At 64.6% G+C, this 22,825-nt stretch overlaps 1 protein-coding gene across 2 annotated transcripts in view; it reads right to left on the bottom strand.

The window, feature by feature from the left end:
- SLCO3A1 (solute carrier organic anion transporter family member 3A1) overlaps positions 1-22,825 on the bottom strand; it is a 158,824-nt gene that overhangs the window by 22,916 nt on the left and 113,083 nt on the right. For both annotated transcript variants that reach the window (XM_062204536.1, XM_062204535.1), the window contains exons 3-7: positions 21,059-21,157; positions 15,097-15,360; positions 6,684-6,848; positions 3,988-4,186; positions 2,241-2,379 (exon numbers count right to left, since the gene is read on the bottom strand). In XM_062204536.1, coding sequence (XP_062060520.1) covers positions 2,241-2,379; positions 3,988-4,186; positions 6,684-6,848; positions 15,097-15,360; positions 21,059-21,157 — 866 coding nt within the window. The remainder of the gene's footprint in view (positions 1-2,240; positions 2,380-3,987; positions 4,187-6,683; positions 6,849-15,096; positions 15,361-21,058; positions 21,158-22,825) is intronic.

Genomic DNA, 22,825 nt, shown 5'->3' with positions numbered 1-22,825 from the left:
GCGCCCTACACAAGAGGCGTGTGGATCGGCGGCCGCCCTGTGGGGGTGGAGTCGTCCCCTGCCACCAGCACCCTGGGACGGCCACCCCGGTGTAGACTTTTGTCCCAATCATTCATACGTCGAGGGGACAGCCAGCAGCCATGACAACTTCTGAAAGTTAAAGGTACAGAAACAACCCCGGGGAAACCCCCGCCCACGGCAGCCCACCAAAGCGACTCGTGAGCTTGGTCACCCGCAGCGGGAACTGGTGTGCGCCCGTCTGCGCAGCCCTGCGAGCTTCCTCCATCTCTCAGGGGGATGTGGAGGAAGCAGGGAGCGGGCCCAAGGGGGCAGGAGGCGCACTGCTGACACTGGATTTCCCGGCTCACCCCCGTGAGGCACGGCTATCAAGTGCACGGAGACCGTGAGGCCTCAGCACAGACACAGGCGCCATCATCTGCCCACCTGCCTGCCAGCGGCTGTGCAAGGCCCTGGGGCCCTCCAAGGCCAGCACCAGGCTCTGGCGGTGCACTTAGGAAGCCTGGGCCTCTGGTCACAGCCACAGCTGGCCCTGGAAACACAAGGGTGCAGCTCAGAGCCCGGGAGGGGGCGGACGCCGTTAGAGCAGGACAAGGGCCTTGCGGGCAGGGGCAGGTGCACTGGGCGCGGGCAGGGCGTACTCTCACGCAGTCCTGTAGGAGGCACCAGCTGGGGGCTGCACAGGCAGAGCCTGTGAGGTTAGACGGAGCTTAGATGGAGCAGGAGCCACACGTGCAAAGGCCCGGGGGCAAGGAGAGGTCGGTGCTGGGGTGCTTTAAGGAGCTCCACCTAGCAGGTGGCTCTGGAGGAGGTGGGAGGGGCCGGGGCACCTCGGGCCCGTTGGGTTCGATGCAGACGCCCCGTGCGGCAGGACCAGGGACAACGTGGTCACTAGGACACATGCTCACTGCTGTGCGCCCTGCCCGGTGAAGACCAGGCCACTCGAGGACGACACCCAGACCCAACCGCAGATCTGTTCGGGATTAAACCGTGAGGCTGTCGTGGAAATTCATGGCTCCTGCTTTCGCCTTGCTCTCCAGGTCCCAGCCCTTTTTGAGATATTTATTTCCACTCATAAAGAAACTGTTTCATCATCGCGTTTGAAACATCCACCCCCGCCCCTGCACAGGGGGATGTATTTCCTCTGGAGGAAATGCTAATGACTGGCCAGGAACCCGAGCGTTAGCCGCCGGGAGAAATGAGATCCCCGAAGAGGAAGATAAACGACCCATCTTCCTTTCTCGGGGAAGCGGCGGCTCCCGGGGCACAGGACCTGCGGGGAGGGAGCACACGGCTTCCGCTCCGAGCTCCCGACCCCGTGTCCCCACACTCAGGAGGCACCGGGTGCCAGCGTGGTGCAGAGACCCGCAGGCCAGAGGGGCCGTCAGCTCCTCCCACCGACCCGCACAGCAGCAGGCCAGGGCCCGCAGACTCGGGGGGTGGGGGGTGGGGAAGGACCCGAGATGCGTGGAGGGGGCACCGAGGGGGCGTTTGCTGGAAGGAGACGAGCGGGCGACAGGTGACCTGGCAAAAGCAACCACCCAGCACTGCAAGGAGGCCGAGCTGGAGCCGCGGGAACCCAGAGACCCAGGGGCAGGGTTGCGGGCATCGGGACAGAGGCTTTTCTGTGGTGCAGAAGACGGAAGAGAGGTGCCTCCTGGGAAGCAGGGCGGGCAGCGGCCACACCCAGTCAGGCAGGGGTGGGCACCTGCAAGCCGGCAGGTGTGAGAGGCTCAGGGTGGGGTCAGCTCGCGTGGGCTGGGGGTGGGCAAACCCTAAGCACCAGGGTCCCGCAGACACACGGAAGGCTGAGCCCCACGCCCAGCTGTGGAAGAGCTCAGAAGGAAAACGCAGGGTGTCTGGGAGACGGAGAAAGTGGGAAGGCCAAGGGCAGGGACAGGCAGGTCAGGGTCAGGCCTCGGGCCTGGAGATGCCCCAAGGAACACCTTCTCAGTTGTTCATTACACACTGCCAGCGCTGGGGAGCTCACTACCTGTGCGGCTCCTGCCAGCGCTCTGAGCCACAGCCCGCTGTGAATCTGGCCTCCGCGGCTACACATGGAGCTTCCCGGGAGGGAGCCCACTCGGCAGGAGGTCCAGGGCGGTCTCCCCCGCAGAGCGCGGCACAGCCTGGGCTCAGGGAGGTGGCACTGGGCCCGGCTGCGGCACCTGCTCCTGCCCTGCCTTGGGTGCTTCCCACCCCACCCTGCCCCTTGCCCTTACCGTGCTGGTGCAGCCGGCGAAGCAGGCGGACAGGTAGGTCACGCCGTCGGCCCCGCACACCGGAGTGAAGGAGTCGGTCTGGCACTCACACTTGTTATTGCAGGAGGAGTAGGGGGCCAGGGCCGTCCCCGGCGCTGAGCTGCAAGAGGAAGGCACCAGGGACCCCTGAGAAGCAGGCCACCCCGGGAGAGCCGCTGGCCCCCGCCCGTGCAGGTCAGCCTGGGAACTCCCCTGCTGTCTTAGCCAAGGGCCCTGGCGCATGGGGGCGGGAAGGGTGGCCAGCGGGGTGGGGGCTGAGTCCAGCTCTGTGGAACCCCTGTTAGCACCTGTCCCCTTGTGCCCTGTGCCCTCGGGGCTGGTGGCGGCCGGGGCTCAGCCCAGGGCCTCTCCCTCCACACCACTGCCCTCTATTGCTGCTCAGCGCCCTTCCCGGGCCCACAGGAAGCTGCACACGTAGGTCCCCCAACCCTGCCCCCGTGGCCTGGTCCTCGTCCGTTTCAGGCGAAGTGGTGGCCGTGACCACCCCGTGCCCGAGGGACGCCACTGCCTGCCAGGACTGCGCTAAGACGTCTCGTGCTGCGGGCAGAGAGCAGCGCCAGCGACTGAAGGAAGGGGGGAGTGGTTGTGCCCCTCGTGCCACCGCTTACTCAGCCCGTGGTGGCCACACCTGGCCACCCACACGCGTGGGCCACTTGACGGGACATCGTTTGCTCCCAGGGAAACCCCACAGGCCTCACAGACAAGGACACCAAGGCAGGGCCGGGGGCGTCGCTCGTCCAGGCTCACATAACCACACCAGCGTTGACAGACGGGCACGGCCAGCGGCTCCTGCACCTGCTCTGTCTTCTGGAAGAAGTCACTGCGGTGACTGCCTGGGCGCCCGTCACCGCCTCCCCTCCCCGTGAGCCGGGCAGTCCACGGCAAGCGCAGCTCCCCGCTGCAGGTGTGAAGTTCCATGCCCGGACGGCGGAGGGCGGGGTGCAGGTTCCTGGATTGAGCGGGGCTCCCACTGCCTCTGTTCTGCCTGCTCCGCTCACTTGCCCTTGCATCTGGGGGAGGCGGGCGCTTTCCACCTTACTGTAGGTGCAACCTGACAGCTGCCTGGAGGAAGAGGCTGGTGGTGGGGGCAGAGGAACCGGGGACCTGCAGGCCACTGTTGGCCTTGGACAGACGGGATGCTCCATGGTCCCCTCTGAGGGTGGGTCTGCCTCGACTCGGGTTTTGGGATGGCAGCCAGGACATAGGACAAGTGGCTTCCCCCAATCATTCCTTCCCTCTCCACCCTCCAGGGTCCACCCCACAGCGTCAACACCCAGTGGATGGGAAACACTTGACCTGGCCACTGTGCCCTGAATGGTGCAGTGTGACCACGACAGTCACAGCGGGATCATGACCTTGGGCAATGCCACCCACGGGTGACCAAGGTGTGCAGGCGGCCAGGCCCTGGGCACAGAGACTGGGGCGTGGCAGACCGCTGGTGGCGTGCAGGCGGCCAGGCCTGTGCCAGCCCCTGCAGCTTCTGCGAGTTCAGGGAATTGCTGAAGGAACCTGCTGGCTGCCTCTCTGACCTGCTGTCCCCCCATCCGTGCGGGGCCCAAAGCCTAAGACGGGGGCCTGGGCCCCGCGCAGGGGTCGGTGAATAGCTGCTTTGCCCCCCAGCGCCCTCCCGGCCCCCAGGGTCCCTCTGCTCAGGGTCACTGCTGCCCCAGGGAGAGGAGCCTGGGCGGAGGCCCTGCCCCGTACTCACTTGTTTCCATAGGGCACAGTGACGCCGGCCACGGGGCCCGTGTCGCAGCCCAGGAAGAGGAAGGACACGTAGCAGGCGGTGGACACCAGGTTGACCAGCATCGCCATCCGGATGGCGCCCAGGGCGGACAGGCTGAGCTTCTTCACCAGGAGACCGCCCAGGAAAATCCCCAGACAGGCGCACGGGATCGCCGTCATCCCTGGGAGCAGAGAGGGCGCCGGGTGGTGAGCAGGACGGGCGGGCGGGCCCCACGTGGGCGGGCGCCTGGGGCTGCCCCGTGAGCTTCCCGTGACCCCCTGCGGAGTCGCTGCCTCCACAGCACCCCCAGAATCTTTAGGGGGCCTGGATATCTGTCCCTGAGGGCCACAGAAGATTGGAGGGGGGCAGACATGGGGAAACTCGGCTGTGGAGAGCTCACATGTGCACCTGACACCATGAGGGGCCGCGGACGGGGCCCGGTCAAGACACGGCTGCTCAGGTCGGCCCTGAACGTGCTGCGCTCTGGGCCAGTCCCAGGTTCCACTCTCTCTTCTACTCCGGCTGGGGAGGGTTTCGGGCAGGGCCTGGAGGCTCCCCGAAGTGCACGTAGCACCCGGTCTGCTCGGCCCCCCTCGGAGGCGGCAGCGGTGACTCCGGCGAGTTCGTGCTGGCCGAGCCACTGGCGCGCACGTCTCACACTGAAGTCAGAGCCCCGGCCCCGTCACCCCGAGTCTCGGGGACCCCGGGATTTCAGAACCACAGGGTCCTCTGGATGCTGCTCTGTTCGGTTCGTCTCACCCACAACCGCACTGTAAATCACCATGGCATTCTATCATGTGGATTGTGCACGGCCACCCGTCTGTCCTCCCTGCCCGCCTCCTCCCTGCCAATCAGCCCGAGCTCTGGGTCAGCCGACTGCGCCGACCAGCTGCCACAAGCTCAGGGAACGCGAATTAACTTTAACTTTAGGCCAAGAATACACAGCCGGGGACACCCAGCTCTGCAGGAGACGGCAGGAGTGACCCTTGCAAGGACCACAGGCCGTCTCATCACCTGCTCTGGCAGCGTCCGTATCCATGCGTGGGCTCCCCACCGCAGCACCGAGACCGCCCTCTGGAGTGGCCCGTGGGCACCGCCCTGCTCCCTGGCCAAGCTCAGGCCCTGCTGTGCTTGGCTCCCCCCCCAGTCCCCCTCCGTGGCTGCCCTGCCCCTGCAGGGGGCCCTGTGTGGACCCCCAGCCCCCAACCCCGCCCAGCGTCCCCGCCTGGGTGTCTCTTCCGTCTCCTGCTCTCGAAGCTGCCTCGTTAATTCTGGGTTTTCCCGTTTCTTTCTCTCCACAAGGAAGCAGCTTCCCGAAGAAGTCCCGTCCAGTCCAGCCCTGACTCCAGGTGCCCAACTCGGCCCGGCCCCAGGGCTGTTTCTGGATCCAGGGAACCAGTGTACAGGGCGAGGCTGTGTGCAGGGATGGCCCCACAGCACAGCCACACCCCAAGGGCCAGGGCAGGGCTGGCTTTCACTTCCAACAGGGGCGCTGCCTGGCAAAGATGGTAACCATGGCAACCAGAGGCTTTGGGTCGCTTTTCTCCAAGCCATCCTGGGCCTCCCCTCTCTCGCACCCTCGTCGCAGTAACCTGTGTAGACGGAGCCCTGTCTATGTTGACTCACAAGCCAGCGCCATCAGCCCCTGGTCACCTGTGTTTCCTGGACTCTAAGGGCTCAGAGCCCAGCATGGATACCCAGGATGATTGCACGGTTCCCCCCCCCCCCCCCCCCAGGGCTGCAGGAGCGGCCTACGAGCACTTCCTGCCAGTCCCCCTGGAGCAGTCCCCCAGCGTCCACACCAGGGAGGTGACACCAGTGGCAGGGCCTGGGCGGAGGGCAGGTGCTGGCCAGACCACCCAGCGCTGGAGCAGCTCCCTGAGTGTACTCGCCGACGTCTCTGGGAGACAAACGGGGGCACGGAGCTTAGACGGGGCACACCCCCAAAGCCAGAGCACCCCAGCTGAGGGGACCGCGGCAGAGGAACGAGGAGGGGAACCCAGGTCTCAGCCCACCCCAGAGGGCCCCAGGCCACCAGCAGTCCCCACGTGAACCACGGACAGCGAATTTCCCCCTCGCTCAGGGCGTCGCCGAGCGCTGGCTGCGTTCTGCTGACCCCTCCCGGAGACAAGCCTCCCGGGACAGGGGAGCCCAGAGTCACAAGCGAAGAAGACACAACGGAAGGCAGTGGCCTGGCCCCGTCACTTGGTGCGGGGAGGGCTGGGCTTCCTAGCAGAGAGGGCCAGGTCCCGGGGGACACCCAGCTGCAGGGACCGGCTGACACACCGCCCCCGCGTGCGCCCCTTCCACGCTGTGTTCAAGCTTCAAGGCTCCCTCCTTCCAGCTAAACGTCGGTCGGAATCCCACTGTCAGGGCCGTCTGAATCCTCTCATCGGCTGGCGGGGCTTCGGACCCAGAACTCTGCAGCCCTTCCAGCAGCCTGGCGGCCCGGCCTCTCCCCGCACCCTGCCGCCTCCTACCCCAGCTTTCCTGCTCTCTCTCGAGGCTCCCGTGTGCACTGCACAACACGGCCTTCGTCTTCACGAACCCAGGGCCATCGCCCAGGCAGGCAGTCTTGGCGAGGAGAGGCTCCTGAGCTCCCTGCCGTGAGCCTGGGCCCCTGGGTGGGCCCGGACGTGCCACAGCCTGCGTACCCCGGGGGCTGGGGGGGCACTCACCCAGCAGCTGGTTGGCGGAGGAGGTGGTGAGGTTGAACTGCTGCTCCAGGTACTTCCCCAAGAAGGCCGCGAAGCCGGCCACCACGGCGATCTCCATGCAGGCGGCCAGGATGATACAGGTGAACACGGGGTTGGCGAGCAGGTGCCTGGTGACCTTGGGGATCACTGGAGGGAGATAAACAGTGTGGCAGGGTCACGGCGTGGAGCCCCCACTGGCTCCTCCTGACCCACGCGTCCCATGGCTCTAGCAGCTCCCGGTCACCGGTGACTGAGCAGAGCCACAGCTTTTAGACAGACGCTGGCACGGCACTAACCGTCTCCTGCCGAAACGGGACTGGCTGCGCCAGGCCTCGCTTACGTTTCACCAGGAGCACCGAGATGTCCTCAAAGTGATCACGAGACAGTTCTACCCCTGCCGAGAAGTGAGCTCAGGGGCTGGAGCTGTGGTATGGCAGGTGAAGCTGCTGCCTGTGACGCTGGCATCCGGGGCGAGTCCCGGCTACTCCACTTCCGATCCGGCTCCCTGCCAATGCACCCGGGAAAGCAGTGGAAGATGGCCCAGTGCTTGGGGCCCTGCACCTGTGTGGCAGACCTGGAAGGGGATCCTGGCTCCAGCCTGGACCAGACCCAGTTTGGGGAGTAAACCAGTGGATGGAAGATTCTCTCTCTTCCTCCCTCCACCCACGCCTGCCCCCATAACTCTGCCTTTCAAATAAACAAAACGAACCTTTAAGAATGATTGAGTTTAGGGTTTGTTTCTCAGAAGGGAACGTGCAGCACACAGATTCTACGTTATCAAGTACGCAGCTCGAGGCCCGCACACACGTGTGTCACTACGTCGGAGGGCAGACACAGCACCCGCAGTGTGCGAGGCCTGTCACTTAGCCCAGTGCAGCTGTGCCTCTGTTCTCCGGCCCACTGGTGTGCGCGACAGCCACGGGCAGCGCGGGGGTCACCAGGAGATGCTCAACCCTTACAGCTGCAGGAGAGCAGGATACCACAGCAGTCTCCGCAAGGTGTGCGTGCCGAGCCTGGCCCCTCCTCGGGGCCTGTGCCACAACTTCTCCAGGGGCTGCAGGAGGGACCCAGCAGGGGTCTTGCCTGTTGATCTTGACACAATCACTTCCCACGGGGTTGCCAACGGGGCCAGAGCAGCTCACAACCCCGCGACAGCCAAACCCCGGCACACCCAAGTCGGCAGGCAGCACCCAGAGTGGGGTCCTGCTTCCACACTGCTAGTGTTTCTGGTGCCCACTCGGGTCCTCCCCACCCAGGACTGGGTGCTGGGCGCCTCTGCCTCCTGTAGTCCCCCCTCCCTCCCGGCAGGGGTCTTCTCTTCACCCAGGCAGCCGGGCTCCCCTGGGAGCAGGAGGAGGGCAAAGTGTCTGCACCTCTGTGCCAGGGGAGCCCCCAGGCAGAGCAGGGGTGCTGGGGTGGGGCCTTTGTCTCCTTTATTAAAATAAGATTTATGCATTTGAAGGAGTGACTGAGAGGGAGTCCCAGAGAGCTCCTCCATCCACTGGCTCACTCCCCAAATGGGAGACCAGGATGGAGTTCCTAAGCCAGAGGCCTGGAACTCTATCCGGGTCTCCCACGTGGGTGCAGAGCCTCAAGCACTTGGGCCGCCTTCCACTGCTTTCCCGGGCCATTAACAAGGACATGGATCTCAGCCAGGACTTGAACTGGTGCCCACGTGGGATGCTGGCGTCGCAGCCAATGGCTTACCCTGCTGTGCCCCAATGCCGGCTCTGGGACCGTGCCTTTCAGTTTCACTTGATCAGCCCGTCTTCTTTTGTAAGATATCGATTTGAGTTATTTGAAAGGCAGGAGACACACAGAGCTATTTCCATCCGTTGGCTCACTCCCTAAATGCTGCGACATGGGGGCTGGGCCAGGCTGAAGCCCACATGTGGCGCCCACATGCCGGCACTGTCTTAACCGGCTGTGGCAGAGCGCTGGCCCCAACAGTCTTCCACACACAGGAACAGAACACAGTGACACTGGAGGGCTCAGGTGGCGCACAGTGAGGCAGCACCTGGGAGCAGGAGTTGGGGGAAGCCGTCCTGCGGTCTGGACAATGACATCATGGAGGCACTCAGTGGGGGGGGGGTGGATGCGCCCTCACCTTGTGAGTGAAGAGGAAGCAGAGGGCCCCGGGGGGAAGCAGGACCCCAACCAAGGCAGGGAAGCCTGCTGGCACCCTCACGGCACGCAGGGTCCCTGGGAGGGGCTCCCAACGCAGGCTCACCACCCAGGAGATTAGACCGCCAAGGCCCAGCTGATGAGAATAATAATAGGGAACACGTAAGTCATGATGCTTCCAGACGAGCTCAGTAAATCAGAAATGATGGAATGGCAGATACACGAAACCCAGAATTCCTCATTCCTGAGCACGACACCAAGCTTCCAAAACGAAAATCCACACAAGAAGTCAGGCTCCAGGGAGTCTTTTTTTTTTTTTTGACAGGCAGAGTGGACAGTGAGAGAGACAGGTCTTCCTTTACCGTTGGTTCACCCTCCAATGGCCGCTTTGGTCAGCACGCTGCGGCCAGTGAACCGCGCTGATCCGAAGCCAGGAGACAGGTGCTTGTCCTGGTCTCCCATGCAGGTGCAGGGCCCAAGGACTTAGACCATCCTCCACTGAACTCCTGGGCCACAGCAGAGAGCTGGCCTGGAAGAGGAGCAACCGGGACAGAATCTGGTGCCCCGACGGGGACTAGAACCCGGTGTGCCAGCGCCGCAAGGCGGAGGATTAGCCTAGTGAGCTGCGGCGCCGGCCCAGGGATTCTTTCTAACAGGGAAAGGAAGTTTGGTGTGGACACGGCCTGAGCACAGCCCCAGCGGCCGACCCAGGCCCTGCTCCGAGCGGCCAGTCGAGAGCCCGAAGCTGTGCCGCCCCGGCTGTGCCACGCTGGCTTCCTGTGGAGGCCGGGACCCCAAGGACGGCGATGCTCGGCTTAAGTACACAAGAGGATAGAGAGAACAGACTGTATGGAGGGTTTGAATCGGAACAAAAACGTGGCGGGCACACGTTCAAATCCATGGCATTCACGGTTCGTCCTGTGTCCCCTGGGGCGCGCTGGCCTCTGCTCCTGTTGTTTCACTAACAAGGTGTCAGACATCTGCGGTCGCCTGACGTTTCAGAAATAAAATCTCAAACGTCCAGAATTGTTCTCTCGGAACGCCTCGCTTCCACGTGTGGGCTTTCCCTTTGTGAAGTGCTCGCTGGTTCCTGAGCTACACAAATACTCAGAGCCACGCCGACTTGGCAACCAGTGCAGAAGCGGCTTACGGTGTGGATCGGACCAGTGCACCCGGCATGGAGCAGAGGCCTCGTGGCTGAGAGACCCCGCACCAGCTCGCCGTCCTGTGTGGCACGCGGGGACTGTGCAGCGTGCCCGGGACACGCACGGGCGCTCTCATCACGGGCCCCAGGTTCTGGGAATAGAGGAGTGGGTTTTATCCAGGTGATCAGAGCCCCCTCCTTAGGAGGGGACCTGGAGGTCCCGGCTGCTACCAAGCTCAGCAGGCAACACTCACTCAAGGTGCCCTTTCCAAATTACGCCCTGGAAACTCGGAGCTACAGGTGTGCAGGTTGGGGGCGTCCCCGGGAACCGACCCTGGCCAGAGTTGTCTCCTGGCTCCCGTTCCATGGGAGATGTGGACGCCACAGATGCCAGGAATGCAGCACACAGCACCAGGGCCACACCCGGTCACCGGTCACCCAGCTGCGGGGCTGACGCCACCAGCGTCCCCCCTGTGAGCTCTGTCCTCTGGCCCAGAGATGACCCGGGAGACCAGAATCTGGCCATGCCCTCCCTTGGGCGGGGCCTCTCCCTGTCCTCTTCCATCAGAGCCCTCACCGTCTGCGGGGGTGGGGGCGAGGCACCTGCCCCGTGGACACGCCCCCTGTGAACAGGTGCGTCTGCACTTCATTCCAGAAGCTTCTATGTCGACAGGCATCTGCCCGCTCTCCGCCTTCACGTGAATGAGTAATCTCTCCGTGAATAGCACGTGAAAGGCGTCCAGTTTGAGAATCTTCGACTGAGGGCCTGGGGGGCCTTGGGGGTCTTGCTGGCATGAAGTACACCTGTGTGCTCGGCCAGGCCCACTGGGCTCCAGGGGGACGGAGCCCTGCTCTCCCTGCGCTGGCTCGGCCTCACCCGAGGAGCCTCACCCGTGAACTCTGCACCCAGACAGCTGCGGAACCTGCACGGCTCTCACCTTCCAAGGAGGCATTCGCTACCGAGGAGGCCCGACAGGAAGTGGGGCGCCGCGGCCACCCCAGGCCACCCTAGCACCTACAGCCTTGCTCAGCACTGCCCTCCTCCCTAGTGACTCAGCCCCAGAGGGCGGGAGCCGGGCCGGGGACCGCCTCGGGCAATGCGGTGCCACCGGCCGGGACGCCTGCTCCACCCTCATGGGGTGGGCGCTGACCCCAGCACCAGGGGACCAAGCGGGGACAGCAGCTGGGAGTCTCTCAAGGGAGAACGGGTTTTCCAGAGCGAGTCTCTGAAGACATTGCTGCAGGATCAGGACATGGGGGCCCCTAAGAGGAGGAAGCCACGGGGACTGACGTGGACAGAGCGCCGTCCTCACTGCTTCCACGGCAACCACGCCACCCTCGGGACCAGCCCGTGAGCCTGGCACGACTGAAATCTCACACTTCCAGGCGAGAAATCGGAGGCAGAGAGGGGGCTCGTGGTCAGAGCCGCAGAGCAGAGACAGCCCCGGCACCTGTGGCCGCGGCTCGAGCTCGTGACGGGTGCGTCCCTCGGGTCCTGGCTCTCGGGCTGAAGACAAACGCAAAGGCACAGCTCAAAAATCCTCAGAAATCCAGCGACGGCAATGAGATAAGCGGCCACTCGGGCTGGGGCAAATGACCAGATGCGGTGCGGACCTGGGGCTCGGTCCAGGCTTGAGGGAGGAGGGGCTGGGGAAGGGAGAGGAAGGGGGAAGGGGTTTGGGGGGGGCAGGCGGAGGAGGTCCGCAGCGTGTGTCAGAGGCTGTGTCAGAAAGGTGGGAACCTGAGCTAAGGGGGCCGGGGCTCGGATTCTGGCCTCAAGACTCTGTGGGTCCATGGCATGGGCCACGGCTTCAGTCACACAGCCACGGCCCCACGTCGCCGGCACCCAGGGAGAGCTCAGCATCTCGCGATGCTGGGCACCAGCGGTGGTCACCCATGACCAAGCCTGTGAGAGACCCTCGGGCTCCTTGCCACCAGTGCCGCACTTGGAGCCCCGAGGACACCGGGCTGGCAGAGGAGCACGGCGGTCCTGGGGCCATCAGCTTCCCACAGGGCTCCCCTTCTCTGGGCCACAGAGTCCCGCCCACAGAGCTCCCCTTCTCTGGGCCACAGAGTCCCGCCCACAGGGCTCCCCTCCTCCGGGCCACAGAGTCCCGCCCCCTGCCCAGGGACTGGGGCCCCCAGGCAGCGGTCACCGTGGGCTCGGTGTGCGTTCCAGCAGACTCAGCGTAGTCCTGCCTTTGACCCCGACTTCCTGCCCGGCCACACGCTGCTGTCCACTCCACCGCCATTGCTGCCAGGACACAGCACCATCGGAAGCCACGGCCGGGGCCAGGGCTGGTGGTGTCGCGCGGGGCACCCAGATCTCACAGTACCATCGCTGCAGGGAGTCTCCCCAGCCTGCTACAGGCACCAGGACGCCAGGTCCTCGGGGGCTGGGACCGCCACCTCGCCCAAGGACGCGGTGCTGAGCTCAAGGTGGGCGGACTTCCCCGTGGGTCGGCCACCACGCCGGAGCCCCCGCTCTCAATCTGCAGCCTTGTCACGCGTGGCACAGAGCGAGTGTGGCCCCTGCCCAGCTCCGTCCACAGATGCTCACACACCATCTCCCTGCCCGAGCCTGGCAGGGGCGGGACAGAGGGCGGGACAGAGGCTGCAGCTGAGGGTGCGGAGTGGCCGGGGAGCGGGCTGAGTGGCAGACATCCCAGGACACGGTCGAGAAAAATGTGCCTGGGGCGGCACATGCACACTCGGGGACGCTGGAGTTGGACAAACCCAAGCGTTTGTTCGTGGGCTGCCCGCTCTGTCCCCAGGTTGTGTGACAGTCCCACAAGAGGGAGTCCCCAGAGCTTCCCAGCTCCCGGCTTCTGCCGAGGCTGCAAACCCAGCTGACGGCCGGGCTGCAGGGCAACCCTCAGAGCCTGCGGAGGCAACGGACCGAGGCCCAAGCCCGTCTCCTCCTCATCCACGGAGCAGGGAGTGGTGACTATGCCGTCGCGCGGCCACTAACACCAAACCACGCCCGCCACGTGGAAGGAGAGGAGTTAGGTGATGTGGCCAAGGCTGCGAGGGCCCAGGAGCCGTCCCGACTCCGGCTCCCTTTCCTGCCAGGACACCCTCCAGGTCCGTCGGGGGACCAGCTGCCTCCGGACCTGCTGATTCCAAACCAGAACCCATGAGTCACCAGAGGGAAGCCTGCGTGGACACTGATCCTGGTTTGTGACAACTGAGGGTCCGCTCAGGCCCAGAGCCCCTCACTCAGGGTCAGGGACGTGACCTCGCCTACCTACTCTCTCCTGAGATGGAGCAGGAGCCGCCTGAGCCCCAGCACCCAGGAGGCCTCGGCAAACCCCGGTGCTGGCCCAATCGAGCAAGAGTTCACGAGCGACCGCGTCTGACCCTGGGATTCTGCGGCCACAGCGGCTGCCACCCCAGGTTTGCTCAGCCGCTGGCCTTTCCCTCGCCTGGCCCCAGGCCCGCGGGCCCTGCCCTGCTGCGGGCGCAATCCTGGCTGCACTGCTGGCCCCTGCAGGCCTCACCGACTGCGCCCTTTGTGACTTGCTGATCCGTCCCTGTGACCAGCGGGGTCCTTTGATGTCACGATGGGGTCGTTCCTCGTCTTTGTGCCCCCAGGAATGCGAGATGAAGGTGCTGGGTACAGGGCTTCAAGGCAGGGCCCTCGTCCTGGGGTGAGCAGAGACCTGAGCGCCCACCGTCCACCAGGGCCAGGAGGCTCTGTGTGACAGTCAGGTGAGGGTCGGGGTCCGGCCAGCCCACGTCCTCCTGCATTTCACCCCGCACTGCTGGCTGCGCTGTTAGGGGAGCAGCAGGCAGCTGCTGAAAAATTCTGGAAGAGGGCTTTCTTCATCAAATACAGGCACGGGGTGCCAGCCAAGGCAACCCTGGAGACCAGAAACCGGGCAGCTTTCTCTCCAATGCGTCCTAAGACCTAGATGAACCGTCAGACTTCCTACTGTTGCCCATAGCGGGAGCGCGGAAGCCGCGGTGACACCTGGGAGGCTATGAGGTCAGGCTCTTCCTGGACACAGCTCTCGTTCTCTGGACTCCTCATGGCCTGGTGGCTATGACTGGAAGCCTCCTGTGGGCAGGGCTCTCCTCCTCGGGACAGCCCGGTTGGCAAGGGACAATTCTGCAGCGTGCAGCCGGCAGGGCGGGTGGAGGCGGGCAGTCGGGGTTCTCTTCCTGGTCCTGCAGCTACTTCACAGCAGGGGAACCTCACCAGACAGGCTCTGCCCCGAGACGACCCGTGGGGAAGGTCTGCAGGTGCCCTGGAGGGCAGGATCCGTGGCCACCGAGGGCCGCGTGGCTGAGTGCTGGGTTCCTGCCGAAGCGAGCGGCTCGACCTTTATCCCACGTTGGCTTCCTGGAAGCAGCGCGCAGCCCTGCACCTGCCCGGCCCCGGCAGCTGCTGCTTTCTATCGTGAGCAGGTACGGCAGGGGCCCGGGCGGGGCGCGTGCAGGCCGCAGGCGGCTCGCCAGGGGCGGCACAGACATATGCCGAGCAGCTCTGGAGGCTGCTGGGCGGTGCTCAGTCACACGTCACCGGAACGTGGACACAGCCCCGGCACATCCCATTCTGCATCTCCACCCGCGCCGCCTCACTTGGTCCCCAGAGCTCCATCCATTTTCCTCAAAACAGGACAGTAACAGCTTGGCTGCGTTAGCAAGTGTGACTCTCACTGAGACCTGGACAACCTCTCTCTCTGCGGGAGCTCGTCCCGCACCTGCCGTGGACGGGGTGGAAGGACACCCTGCGTCTACAGCAACGCACGTGGAGGCGGCGACGTGGGGGCGCCTGGAGCAGGCAGCGGGGGCCGGCCCGAGGCCCCTCGTGCTTCCTGGCGCTGGGAAGCGGCCTGGGAGATCTCAACAGCTCTGGGCAGTGCTGGACACCCCGCCCCCGCCCCCCACATTCTCATCCATCACAGGTCGGCTCACACCTGCCACTGGGGGGCCTCTGGTCCTCTGCAGCTGCTTAACTTTGCCTTATTAAGCACATGGGTCACAGCCGCCAAGGCCGACTGCACAGAGCGCTCCGTCCGTCCGATGCTGCTGCCGGCTCAGACCCCCGGCGCCCCGGTCGAGCCCCCACCCTCACCAACCCTGCTGCTCCGCCCGCCGGCAGGCAGACGCGGCCGCCCTTACCTCTCAGCTGCTGCAGGCAGGAGGCACTGCTGTCGGGCTCCAGGGGGTGCCGGAGCACCCCGTTGCTGGGCTTGGGCCTCTCGTACTCTCTCTCAGGGAGCATGGCCTGCTCGCTCTCCAGGGCGGGGTCCGAGTGAGGGGGCAGGGACTGTGGGAACCCGAACATCAAGAGCGAGGAGAAGAAGAGTAAGGCACCGCAGAGCAGGAAACCGCCCCACCAGGCTCCGATCCAGCGGGGGTCGTCGGGCGTGATGTCCAGGTTGCCTACAAGCGGAGAGAGGGCGGCTCAGCGGGCGGGGCGGGGCTGGCCATGGGGTTGCCATGGATCCGGGGGGAGGACCGGCCAGGCCATCGTGCCGGGCCTCTGCCACATGCCCCTTCGCTGTCTGGTCCAGCGCCTGCTCTCATGGGGCTGAAGGGAGAACAGGTGGCCGCTGGGTTAGGGCTGCAATTGCCTGGCAGGGCAGAGCTGCCGGCTGGGCCAGCCGGACCTGAGGAAACGGGCGTCGCTCCGGGGTGGAATCTTGCAAAGTCCACTCTCTCACCTCCCCAGGGCGCCCACCTGGGACTCCACTTGGAGCGCCTCTCCCTGTCTTAACCAGGCTTGCAGCCGCTAAGGGGAGATGCGAGATGGAGGTAGGAGCCGGGCTGGCTGGGCTGAGGTCCTGGGCCCTTCTCTGGGAGACCGTGGGCTCCCGGGTGGAACTCGCCATGCCTCAGCTGACCCTTCTGGACAGCACTGACCAGGGCGATGGAGTGGGGAGAAGGGGGCTCAAGGGGACCCCCCAAAGCGCTCAGGGTAGCACCTGGCTCACTGAGCACGCACACGGAGCTGCTTGTGGCCAGAGTGCTCTGTGTCCGGCGGCTGCAGACCAGCTCAGCTCCCTCCAACTTCGTGGCTAGACGGGGCTCCTGCACCTAAAGGCGCTGTGTGGGGGTCTCTGGGGCCACTGGACCCGCCAGTGGAGGTCAGGAGAATGGCACCTGCTGGCAGTACTGAATGAAAGTGAGTGGCAGCGGTGGCACCTCTCCCGCCGTCCGGGAAGCTGTCAGGGTGCGTGGCGGAGGGCCATCTGAGCAGCGGGAGGGCGCTGAGGACGGCAGGAAGGCTGCTTCGGCTCTGGGCCCACGTCTGTGCTCTCTGGGTGCGTGCACAGTGTGGGGAGCCCACGTCTGCTCCCCGGGCGCGTGAACAGGTGTGGGGAGCCCACGTCTGTGCCCTGGGCGCGTGAACAGGTGTGGAGAGCCCACGTCTGTGCCCTGGGCACGTGAACAGGTGTGGAGAGCCCACGTCTGTGCCCTGGGCACGTGAACAGGTGTGGAGAGCCCACGCCTGTGCTCCCTGGGCGCGTGCACGGGTGTGGGGAGCCAACATCTGTGCCCTGGGCGTGCGCACAGTGTGGGGAGCCCACGTCTGCTCCCCGGGCATGTGCACCGGTGTGGGGAGCCCACGCCTGTGCTCCCTGGGTGTGTGCACGGGTGTGGGGAGCCAACGTCTGTGCCCTGGGCGTTTGCACAGTGTGGGGAGCCCACGTCTTTTCCCCGGGAGCATGCACAATGTGGGGAGCCCACGTCTGCTCACAGGTGGACGGCAGGGAGAAGCGAGGCGTCCACATCACTCTGCAGGCGGGATGGGAGGGCAGAATCTCGGCCGTCCGGGCTCACGCTGAGGACGGCCCACTGCCCTCTGCCGGGCTGCCCTCACCACGGGCGGGGGCTCAGCGAGGGTTTCGGTCTGAGACGACGCCCCGGGTGCGAACCCTGTCTGAGCAGCGGCTCTGAGGGTCCGAGCTGCCCATCTTGCAAGAACACAATTTCACGGGCATCAGGGCGAGTTACGGGGAGCACCCCCTCCGCGCCTGGATGCTGCCCACGGGGCATGGGGGTGGCCCAGTGAGGGGCGGGCCAAGAACGCAGGGAGGAGTACTAGGACCAGGAGGCCACGCCCTGCACTCGAGGTGGGTGTGGCCACCAGAGAAGCTTGCCAATTCTGCTTCTTCGGTGCAGGCGTGAGTGGGCACGTGACGCCCACGCCCCTTCCTCAAGATGCTGCAATGAACCCCGCACCGAGGGGCAGCATGGGACACGGCGAGGGCGGGGAGCCCCAGCTTCAGCCCCCGAGACCCCAGGTGTGCTGGTTCTGCAGTGCACCCTGACCGGAGCCCGGATCCCCCGGAACGGAGGGGGCTGGCTCTGTCTGGTCCTGGTCCTGGTCTCTGCATTGACAAGTTACTGGGGTCTCAGACTACTGTCGGATGCCGCTCAGGGCGAAGACACAGCGCCCCTGTCACCAAACCTCACTGAGAACACTCGGGAACGGAACGGGCTGGGGGCAGCACCCGAGGCTGAGGGGACGGCTGTGCAAGGCGGCCACCCTTGGGGACTCGGATGGGCAGGATCGGCTCCCTGCCGCCACGGCTCACCCGGGAAAGGCACCAACGTGGACGCTGTTTCAACCCCAGGCACCTTGGGAAGGGAGACGGAGTCCAAGAGGAGCAGAGCAAGAAGAGCTGTGTCGGGGGGTGTCCCCAGGTGGCCGTGTCAGGGGGTGGGGGAGCTGCCCTGGTGCCCGTGTTGGGGTGGAAGAGGTGTCCCCTGGTACCTGTGTTGGGGTGGGGGTGGCATCCCAGGTGCCCATGTTGTGGTGGGAGAGGTGTCACCTGGTCACATGTTGGAGTGGTGGGAAAGGTGCTCCTGGTGCCCATGTCGGGGTGGGGGGGGCCATGCCTGCCAGGTGGGCTGTGATGGACACCTGCCCCGAGGCTGGGACCGGCTGGGCCTGTGTGCGGCGTAGACACGGGCGGCTCCTTGTTTTACGAATTGTATCTTCCTAAGCGCTGCACCCTCAGCATCTGGGCTTTGCTCTGGGTGAGCTGCGCTCCCTCCGCTGAGGGCCCAGGGAACAGGTCACCGGGTCCGGGGGAATGTGGAGCAGGGGCGCCGGCTTACGGTGAACCCACTCCTCCCCGTGCCAGGGAGGAGCTCGTGGTTTGGCACAACCCATCACGCAGCAGGGCCTGAGGCCCGGGGACACGTGTGTGCGGCTTTAGTGAGCCATCGGCTGGGAGCGCACAGGGCCTGGCAGAAGGGCTGGGGGCAGCGGTCCCACTCCCTGGGACGTGAAGAGAGACCGTGTTACAGATAAGTCAGCAAAAGGCAGGGGCGGCTGAAGAGCCCCCTCCCCCTCCCCAGAGCACAGGCCCAGGGCCGGCGCTCGGCACAGCCAGTAAAGCTGCCAACAGCAACGCAAGCAACCCACGCGGGCGCCAGTGCACTTCCCCTGATGCTCTGCTCCTGACCCGGCTCCTTGCTACGGCCTGGGAAAGCCGTGGGAGGTGGCTCAAGTGCTTGGGCCTCTACACCCATGTGGGAGACCTGGATGGCTCCTGGCTCTGGCCTGGCCCAGCCCCCTCATTGCAGCCATTTGGAGAGGGAACCAGTAGACGGAAAGATATCCCTCCCTCTCTCTCTGTTAACTCTGCCTTTCAAATAAATAAAGTCTTAAAAAAAAAAAAAAAGAAAAAAGGACAGCCCCAGGCCACTCCCAGACCACCAGTGTAGGAACAATGAAAATCTCTGGCAAGTGAATTCCGAGGCCGACCCTGGAATGGCGTGGACGGTGCTCTGCTGCCCTCTGCTGGCCAGGGCCAGCGCCTGCCGCCCAGGCCCTCTGAAGGCTGGTGCTGCCTTCCTGTCCCATGGGAGGTGGGAGGGGACAGCAGAGACCCAGCAGAGCCCCCTGCCTTCCCACGGGAGGCTCACCGCCAGCCCAGGGAGTCTGCACCACCACGCATGCTCCTTCACCCTGGGCCCTTCGGGGCCAGCAACACCGCTGAGCAGGCCAGGCTGGGACAGGCCTGCAGGCGGGGCGTGGCAGTACGGGCACAGCCAGGGGACCTGGGTGGGAGGGGACAGGCCAGGCCTCTGGGTCACTGCAGGTGATGAGAGGAGACGCTGCCTCCCACGGGAAGGAGCCAGCTGGGTCGCTGTTGGGCAGACACCAGCGAGCTGCTCGGGAGGCTGGGGTTCGGGTCCAGGCACCGCCACAGGACACGGGGACAGGGAGCAGGAGAGAAGCTCGCGGCCAAAGGTTAAACCGCCGCTGGCCATGCCCACATCCCCGAGTCGGAGGGCCCGGGGTTCAAGTCCTGGCCTCACTTCTCATTCAGCTTACTGCTTATACTTCCCCAGCAGGTAGCAAGTGTTAGGTTAAGTACCTGGGTCCCTGCCACCCCCACTTGGGAAACCCAGATGAAGTTCTGGGCCCTGGGCTTCAGCTTGGCTCAGCCCTGCTGCCGGGGGCATTTGGGGAGTGAGCCGGCAGATGGAGACTCTGTCTCCCCACCTTGCAAACAAACACATTTTTTAAAGAGATTTTTTCCCCCATAATACACGTTTTCATAGAATTTCAGAGGTCCTTTGTTGCATGGGTTTTGATTCTCTTTGCCCCAAAACAAGTTCCTCCTGCAGCTCCACTTCCACACGGGCGCACCCGTGGGTGGGGCACGCCCCTTCCCCTCCCCGGCCTGCACTTCCTGAGCCAGGGCAGAGGAGACGGATTCCAGGGCTCCCTTGGCTCAGAGCCCGACGTTCACAGACCGGGGTTCAAGGGCCTGGCGCTGGCAGGCGCGGGGCGACGTCGGCTGCCCGGCCCGTGGCCTCCCTGGCAGCTTTCACACTGGCTGGAGCCCTTGCTGCTCCGGCCTGCGCTGCTCTGCTCTCCCCGCCCCGCCCCGCCCGCCCGGCTGCTGGGGCCCAGCCCCCAGCTGGCATGGGTGAGGCTGCCGCGGCCTCGTGTGCCACATGGCAGCCTGTGACATCGTCAGCGGCCAGGAAAGGCCTCGCTGGGAGGAACGGGCTGAGGCCACGGGGACGCCATGGCACTGAGGAGCCGTGACTTCTCTGGGGCGACTTAGAGATGCAGCCTTGTCAGGAGGCGATGGGTGGAGAGGAGTCCCCAGGGGCCCCGAGGGTGGGTGCTGGGAGGAAGGACCCAGGGCTCTGCCATCCGCTGCCTGACGGGAGAGCAGGGCTCGGGTTCGGGGACACGCGGCAGCTGAGCCCCGGGAGCTCTCGGAGATCTGTCCTGCTGTAGAAGTTCCTCCCAAGAGTGCCCCTGACTGCAGCAGCCGGGGGACCTCGCCCACCCCCTCTGGCTCCGGGGAACCACGGGAGGCGGGGCCTGGAAGTGGCCCGCCCCAGGAGTGGGCTTGAAGGGGCTCCTCCCGCCACTGACCCACATCGGGCAGCCCCAGGCACAACAGGATGCTCCACGTGTGCATGGACAGACCGTGGGCCACTCCCAGCAGACGCGCCCAGGGCCGGCGTCATGGGCAGCCGGGGTCAGGGTGAACCGCGGGCGAGCCTGGGCCAGCATGGATGTGCCGTGTGGACCACACAACCAGCTGTGCTTGCATCTGACCACGGAGACCGGGGGAGAGCAGCAGGAGCACACAGCCCCAGCACTGGCCACGACTGGGCCTGGCACCCTGGAGACCCTACTGGCTCTCGCTGACGGGGGTGGGCGTGGGGTGCTTCCCCACACAGGACCCCCCAGCCCTGTCTCAGAGAAGGCCTTTCCCCATCTGTGTCCCTGACCCACGGGGGCAGTGCACACGGCCCATCACAGCCCCCATCTCTGCTGCGGACAGCATGGCCGTCTCGTGGGCTACAGTGCCAGGAGTTCCCACACCCACACTGCCCACGGAAGTTTCCAAAGAACTCAGTGAAGCAGACACAGCTACCATCTCTCCTAGGTTTCAGATAAGGAAAGAACATGTCTGAGGGAGATCCCTCCTGGGGGTGACAGTGTGGCCCGGACATGGGCAGAGGCCACACAAGCCCAGGCACATGGTCTCGTCACAGGCAGGGCTATGGTCCAGGGGAAGGGCCGTGGCCCGGGGGAAGGGCTGTGGCCCCACCACCTGGGCGGCAGTGCGTGTGGACGGCGCGGGTGGCTTACTTGTGTCGATGAAGACCGCGTCCACGTAGATCTTGGTGCAGAACGAGCCCAGGATGAAGCCGCAGGCCGGGCCAAACACCAGCATCGTGAACAGGATTCCTGAGGGAATAGAACGAGGCGGTGGTCAGAACGGCGGCGGTCACCCGGGGAGGTCAGTGCGCGTGCATCCGTCCGGAAGACCGCTCACACGGGCCACAGCACAGCCGGCAGCCTGAGAACCCTGCTGGGGAAAAACCAGCGTTTCCCACGTCTGGGAACGCGCTCGACACCCCACGGCACGCTAGAATATTCCACCGCCCGGAAGCACGCCAGAGTTCCCCGAAAGAGGCCCGCGTCATCGTGGCACAGCCGGCTAAGCCACACTGGGGATGCCGGCATCCTGTCTCAGAGCACCAGCCATTCAAGTCCCGGCTGCTCCACTGCTGACCCACTCCCTGCTAATGCACCTGGGAAAGCAGTGGAGGATGGCCCAAGTGCGTGGGCCCCTGCACCCACGTGGGAGGCCTGGATAGAGCTCCTGGCTTCAGCCTGGCCCAGCCCTGGCCATTGTGGGCGTTCGGGGAGTGAACCAGTGGATGGAAGACCTCTCACTCTCTCACTCTGCCTTTCAAACAAAGTATTTTAAAAAAGAGTTCAAGGAGAAGCAGGGTTGAAGGATGAGCTCATTTTTGTGCAGAAGTTCTAGGTCCACGTGTGGCTCTGTTCGATGGACTGTTTTGTGCTGTGGGCCCTGGAACTCCTGCTGCTGGGGGCCGTCACCCCGCACAGCAGCCAGGAAACAACACTGGCACGGACACCCACATCTGGCATTCGACCCTTCACTTCCTCACCATCCACCGTTTTGGGAGGATTTCTTAAAAGGGTTTATTTATTTATTTGAATGTCAGAGTTACAGAGAGAGAGGGAGAGACCTTCCATTTGCTGTTTCACTCCCCAGGTGGTTGCAATGACCAGGGCTGGGTCAGGCTGCAGCCAGGAGCTCCATCCAGGTCTCCCATGTGGGTGGCAGGGCCCAGGCACTTGGGCCATCTTCTGTTGCTTTGCCCAGGCCACTGGCAGGGAGCTGGATTGGAAGTGGAGCAGCTGGGACTTGAACCTGTGCCCGTATGGATGCTGGCATCCCGGGTGGCGGCTTTACCCGCTAGGCCAGAGCACAAGCTCCCGGATGGATTCTTGTAACTTTGCTTTCACGTTTACTTGGTTCTAGGCAACTGCACTCACAGTTGGCTCTGACGCTCCAGCACTCACTGTGCAAACTCAGGTCTTGGCGAGTAAGGAAAATCTAAGCCACAGATTATTTTCAAACATAATGAAACGTTTGTGAGCACTACACTGAGCAGGAAACGTTCGCGGCGTGGCACCCGGGGCCCCTGAGGTGTCGGGACCTTGGAGTCGCCGTCTGCCGTGGCAGGTCTGAGACTCGGCCTGCACATCCCTGGGGTGCGCAAGTGGGCGCAGGCCTGGGGCACGCGCTGAAGAACCAGGCGGCTGCAGCGGGCAGCCTTCAGATGGTTCATGGAAAATGAGTGTCACGGATGAACCACACGGACACCAATTTATTTTTTTTTTGCAATAAAAGAACCTCACCTGTTAGTTCCACTTCCGTGAGTGCCACGGCATTCCTCACACCCGGGAATCTGCACAGACCCTTCAGGTCACCCCGGCAAAGTCCTGAGCCCAGACGAAACCCCCAGACCCCGGGGCAGAAACAGACAGGTGCCCGTCCCTGGGAAGCCGCCCACCTGGTGCGGACAAGCCACATGGGGC

This window comes from Lepus europaeus, chromosome 11, assembly GCF_033115175.1.
Source record: "Lepus europaeus isolate LE1 chromosome 11, mLepTim1.pri, whole genome shotgun sequence".
Taxonomy (NCBI): domain Eukaryota; kingdom Metazoa; phylum Chordata; class Mammalia; order Lagomorpha; family Leporidae; genus Lepus; species Lepus europaeus.
The sequence above is the reverse complement of the archived record's forward strand: the minus strand, read 5'-3'. Positions and strand labels throughout refer to the sequence as shown.